Source organism: Empidonax traillii, unplaced genomic scaffold (assembly GCF_003031625.1).
Source record: "Empidonax traillii isolate 1590-97213 ecotype Southwest subspecies unplaced genomic scaffold, ASM303162v1 scaffold167:size2001844, whole genome shotgun sequence".
NCBI lineage: Eukaryota > Metazoa > Chordata > Aves > Passeriformes > Tyrannidae > Empidonax > Empidonax traillii.
The window spans coordinates 63,067-69,066 of NW_020955360.1; the positions used below are offsets into that span (position 1 = coordinate 63,067).

The following is a 6,000-nucleotide window of genomic DNA, read 5'->3' on the forward strand; positions in this document are numbered from 1 at the left end:
ACAGTATGGAAGGCATATCTTGGCCTCACTATCAAGTTTTTTTAACATCTGCTGTTTTACCTGCTTTATAGATTAGTTCAGGATGGGTGACTACGGAAAGACACACGGACCAACTCATCCCAGTTTTCACGATGTTTAAACACTGCACACTCACCCAATGCTTTTCTGAATAAGATCATCACTAGGAAGACTTTACAATAAAGAATTCTAGTGGGACAATTCCTCTGATGCAACTTCGTTAAGCAACACATCACCTCTGTGAGAATAGTTTAAAATATCAGAAGGCAGAAATGTTTACATCTATTCCCTTGAAAGAAGATAGATATTTGGGGCTCCAGTTCTTTATCAATGTTTTGACATATCCTTTAATCCAGTGTTAACCAGTGCTGGAAAGCAGTCTGTATGTTCCCAGGAACCATTGTGCAGCATTAATGGCAAACTAGAGCACCCTTCTACCTTGCCAAAAGACAGATCTACATTCTCCTTCGTACACATGAAAGAACATAAAAGTAGTCATTACCTGTCCCACTGTGCTGACTACTGAATCTTACAATAACCAATAAAAAAGAAACCAAACTCCTCCCTCCTCCAAAAATACAATTTACAGTCCAGCAGTAGGAGCACAGAAGTCTGCAACCAAGCACAGCAGCAGAGTACTGCCATAAAAATATGACAGATTCCCCATCCCTCACAGACAGCTATTGCAACACGTAAAGAGCAGCAAATTTGGACATAAGAAACTCTTAAGCGTATGTTCAAGGTTTGTGTAATTTCTAGGTATCCTGCACTGACCTAGTCACCTGCAGTTTTCTTTAACCAGGGAAAATTCATTCCATTTATTTGCTTATCTCTGTAAAGTCTCTATAACAAGTAGAACATCCAAAGCATTTAGAAACCTGATATAAAAATTTATGTTCCTATTCTACAGCCAAATCTTTAATAACCACACCACAGCAAAGGCTGCACTCGGGCCTGCACTACTGAGTGTCCATGCTACTTTCAGCTGCCATCACTCCTCATACCTGCAGTCTTAACCTCAAGTAACTGTAATAATTTAAGCATCAGTTGCCTTCTGTGTCAAAGCCCCAGTTTGGTTTAAAAAAAGGGGACTACCATACTACAGAGGCCTCAGTATCTATGTTTCCAAAGCATCAGCCTGGATGGTAAAGAAGATAAAAGACATGGGTTTGTTTCCTCCAGAAAGACTTTAGTGTCAATCCACCAATGCATTAACCCAGAAGACGCTGCAAACAAAAAGAGCATGAGTAAAGCATTCCAAACTAGAAACATGATAAATATAATGAAAGAAATAGACAATTAAAACCAAACAATTTAGAACAAAAATAATCAAAGAGAGAGATTAGTCAGAACCAGAGTTTACCAGAAAAGCATGTTAGATTTCACTGTCATTCCCTCTATGAATGGGATTATGCAGTAGCACAATGAAGGCACCTTCTCATCACTGTGGCTGCTCCCAGGAACTGAAAGGAACTGAAAGGAACCTGCACTACGTTCATGAGCCTGAACTTTTTGTATCTGTTAAAACACTGACAACATTACAACCAGTGCAGGGGAGTGACGCAAAGATGATGCCTGGCTGACAGTGAGGGAGATGATACAGAAAATTAAACACAAGCTAGCTGGGGGGAAACATCCCTGCGATTTTGACAGACACATGCAGAAGAGCTAAAGATAATGAAAGTGCTGCTGCTGACAGCACTGAAATATCCAACTTCAAGAACACCTATACAGAAGTCATTATTCAAAACTATATAGTAACTGCATGGCCATCCCCTGTGATTCATTATTCTCTGTCTTTTGCTCACTGTATTGGATTTCAGAATCACCTGCATATACCAGTGGGTGAGACTCTGCATTTAAACAGGACAGATCCCAAACGCTGCAAACCTCAAAGAGACTGGAAAGAGAAATGTGTCAAGCTGTTCTGAACATCAATATCTGAAAGATATCAATGAGTTTAACAAATGAAAACAGAAACCTGGAATACTGCAAAAACTACTTCACAAGAGGTGTGAATGCTGGCAAGGTGGTAACTAAGAAACACGTGGAATGAGTATGGAGCTACAATATGGTACCATAATGCCAATATTTAGGGGTGCAAATATTAAAGAGATAAAAAAAGCCCAGAAGAATTAAAGTGCCAAAGTTAGCTCCGACTTTAATCAGTGTCACTTATAAGGGTGCCATTCTAGCTGGATGGACTTATTCTGCTTTTTAAAGAAAAGGTGGTGGACTTTAAAATAATAAGCAGGCAAACAAAAGCAGCACTACACATGTATACAGATCAGGGACACCAGTAACAAAATATTATACAATCAGAATTCAAGAAGTGAGCGTAAAGTACTAAACATGCAATCTCCCCAGGGCATAAAAACACGTCCCATCTTCTGGGGAACTGTTTTACCCAGAAGATTCTATACTGCAGGGATGGGCAGTATCCCTGCCTTCCCCAGTTGAAGCCATGTCCTTTCAGTGAGGGCAGCAAAGGCCATAAAAATAAATTCCCTGTTAGAGCTCAGCTGAATGTTATACCACACAGGACAAAAAGGAGAATTAATTATCTTAATTCAGTATTTTCCTCTTTACTCAGTAAAAACAGCATACATAAGCAATGCTGAACATAAAAAAATATATTATAAAAAGTATTCAAGAGAGCTCAATCCAAATTTTAGAGTCTCCACTCAGAAGAGACTCTTTGCTTCACGGAACATAGAGAGCTAACCTAGTCAGTCAGATGCCTTCCCATTTTTTTTGATAGAATAATGTGCCATTTTATATGTAACTAATTTTTTTTAATAATTGTCACAACATAGCTTCTTAACACTGGCACCAGAGGTTCTTTACCAAAATGTACTTAATACTTTTTTAGTATGTTCTTTAAAACAGAAAGTTCTTAATATTTAAGTAGGCATATTTTCCCTTAGTTCAGTAGATTTGCAACTGCAGCACCAGAAGAAACTTGCAGATAGGAAGCTTTAGCCTTTACAAAGTGTAAGGCTGAAATTCAATAGACTCATTCACCTGAAAGCCAAGCAGCAGAGTCAGAGGTAGGGGGCCAGGAAAGCGAGGATATAAAAGCTGAATATCCCTAAGAAAATTAGGGTCTCAGGTACAACTTAATTCTACCATTTCCCACTTCTTTAAAACTGATTTCACAGTTTAAATGCTGGGGGGGTGGTGTATACTTTTTACTGTACAGTTTTTAGCAAACCATGAAACAAATCTCATTGTCTGGCACTAAATTCAAGTCCATATAGTGCTTTACATCTGAAACGCACTAAATTTTTCTTCCTTCAGTTTGTATTGTACTTGATGGCAAGAGTATCACGTCCAAAGCATAGGAATATCTCAGTGAAACTGCCAGTGAATTCTGGAGACATTTGCTGGTAACAAAAGAATGGCTGCATGAAAGGATCTCGATTTCAGTTACAGGTACTGAGAAGAACAGAGTCCTAAAAAAAACCAAATCCTTAATTTATCATCCTTACTCCAAGAGCTTTGATGTTCCCTCTTCAAAGCTGCACCACCACAGCCTCGATGTTATTGTCCAAAAACCTCCTCCTACTGAAGTACTAGATTCCACACTTTCTTTCCCAGGTTTAAGCTGGTACCAATTATCTTTCTTCATGCCTCCTCAATAGTGTCCTTGTTAGGCAGCTCCCTGTCATCCTACATCAGGTTCTTTTTCTTGTTTTTAATTCTTCTCACCACCGAGTGCATAAATCCTTGCCTGGTTCCCTCCCCAAATGGGCACTCTTCTCAGTTCCCTTTCAAGGCTCCCCATCCAAGTGCACTCTTCTGCAGCCTTCCAAGCAATCTTCCAAACCTCAGCACAGCACTAACTGCCCAGATCCATAGCTGCTCTTCAGCACACTGCTGACAGTTATGAGCCCCACAGCAGTGCAAGGGTACACAAAGGCAAAATTACGACAGAAAAAAAGACAGAAGAAAACTCAGAAATAGATGAGCTGCAGGTTCAACACTGTGCCAAGCTTTTGCTATGGGACACATGGTGGCAAAAAACTGTGACCTGAATTACTGACTGCAGATAACATAACCAGGCCCATACACTGCATGAGTCAGCAGGAGTTAGGTATGATGGGATAGTGAATGCAGCCACTCCCGTACCAATACACACACAGACAGGGACACTTCCAGGCAAACAGATATAGCTACAGGTATACAGAGATGAATATCTGCTTGGACAGGTATAATGCTAAGAGTGACACGTAGATACACTAGAAAATGCTTCACAGCAGTCCGTAAAGCCAAATCTGAAACGTGCAGACCATTTCCTTCATTCCTTAGGGTGACACACAGGCACAGTTAAGGTCTCTAGTTTGCAGCAAAGTGGAAGTGCCAGAAACAAACAGGTTTCCAGCCTTCTGCTTCACTCTGGGTTTTCCTGACCCACTGGGGTGCAACGATGTGCAAGCAGCCACCGTTGCCATGGTGTCAAACGCTCCCAGGCCATCAAAACAACCTGACAGCCTTCTGGTGGGGTGGGTGTGGGCCTGCAGAGATGACAGGTACCCACTCAGCAGTGGATGTCTTACCAGCGAGGTCCAACGTCCTGTCCACAAAGACGACAGAGGCCTTGTTGGTGGCTGTCCTCCTCCTGTTCCTGGCTGGGGCGTAGCCTGCCAGCTCAGCGGCGACGATCCTGCTGAGGGCCCCCACGGCGAAGTTCTCCTCCCGCAGGCCCAGGGCGGAGAACAGATCGTCCAGGTCGCCCACCAGGGCCCGCACGGCCGTCCGCAACTCGGCGGGCAACCCACCCAGCCCGACCTCCGCGGGGCCGGGGCCGCCGGGGCCGGACAGAGGCGGGAGGAGCGTGGCCAGGCCGGGCAGCAGGCAGAGCTCCGCCGAGACGGGCGCCAGGAGCGGCGTGCCCCGCAGCACCACCTCGGCGTGGCCGCCCTCGCCCATCCAGCGCCGCAAGGTCTCCTCCAGTTCGGCCGGCCCGCCGCCCTCCGGCTCTCCGCCGCACACCAGCACGCAGTGCCGCACGGCGCCCTGCCCGAGCACGGCCCGCACCGCCGCCGCCGCGCCGCCCCGCAGGGCCCCGCTCAGCACGAACACGACGCGGGCCGCGCCAGCCGCCACTCTCGCCTCCGCGGACAGCGCCCGCACAGCCAGAGCGCCGGCCGCCAGCAGCTCGCCCGCCCCGCCGGCCCAGTGCAGCGCCTCGGCGGCGGGAGCGTCCAGCAGGAGGGCGGCGCGGTGCGCCCGGGCCAGCGCGGGCTCCCAGACGCGGCGGCTCAGCAGCCGCAGCTGCTCCGGCCCCGCCATGGCCCCCGCACCACAACACGCCGCACGTGCCCCACGCGCCGCGGGCGCCGCGCGATGACGCGGCGGGCGCGGGTTGGATGCGGGCGGGGCCGGCCCCGCCCAGGGCCGGGCCGAGCGGGGTCTGCGGGACAGGCGGGAGCTGTCCGGGAGCGGGCTTGGCTGCGATGGAGGCATGCGACGAACTACTTCAGTTCATTTTCTCCTTTTAAAAGCCCTTTATCTCAAAAGCAGTTTCAAAGCTAACCATCGAAAACGCCATAACAAGCACCCACAGTTTCTTTCCCCAGAGAACTGAAGCTTCGCTCCCAAACCTGCGTTCTACACAGGATTTCACTTAGGCAACCTCCTTAGTACAGAGTGAGAGGGATACTTCTGACACAGCAGGATTATCAGCATTAACAAAAAGATAAAATACTTAATTAGTTAATCCTCCCCATCTCAACTGGTCTTCTTTGGTCTCTCAGAGGTTCAGCTGATTTCAGAACACTGGAAAACACAAGTAATGCAGAATCACCAGATTTCCAGTGATTAAATCAGATCCTTTCCTTCCACTGTGCTCCATGCATATTCTGACCCAGATGCTTTCTTCCCTCTTCTCTCTGTGCTGTTCTCTCTGCCAGAAAAATATGTAAATTAATAGCCTTCTTCACTATTTTGATTTGAAAAATGAATACCAAGAAGGGATGG

At 46.4% G+C, this 6,000-nt stretch overlaps 1 protein-coding gene across 1 annotated transcript in view; it reads right to left on the minus strand.

The window, feature by feature from the left end:
• The window catches only part of SCFD2 (sec1 family domain containing 2), a 54,842-nt gene extending 49,355 nt beyond the window's left edge, over window positions 1-5,487 (minus strand). Inside the window, exon 1 of the mRNA XM_027885514.1 lies at window positions 4,578-5,487. Coding sequence (XP_027741315.1) covers window positions 4,578-5,487 — 910 coding nt within the window. The remainder of the gene's footprint in view (window positions 1-4,577) is intronic.
• Window positions 5,488-6,000: the final 513 nt, after the last annotated feature.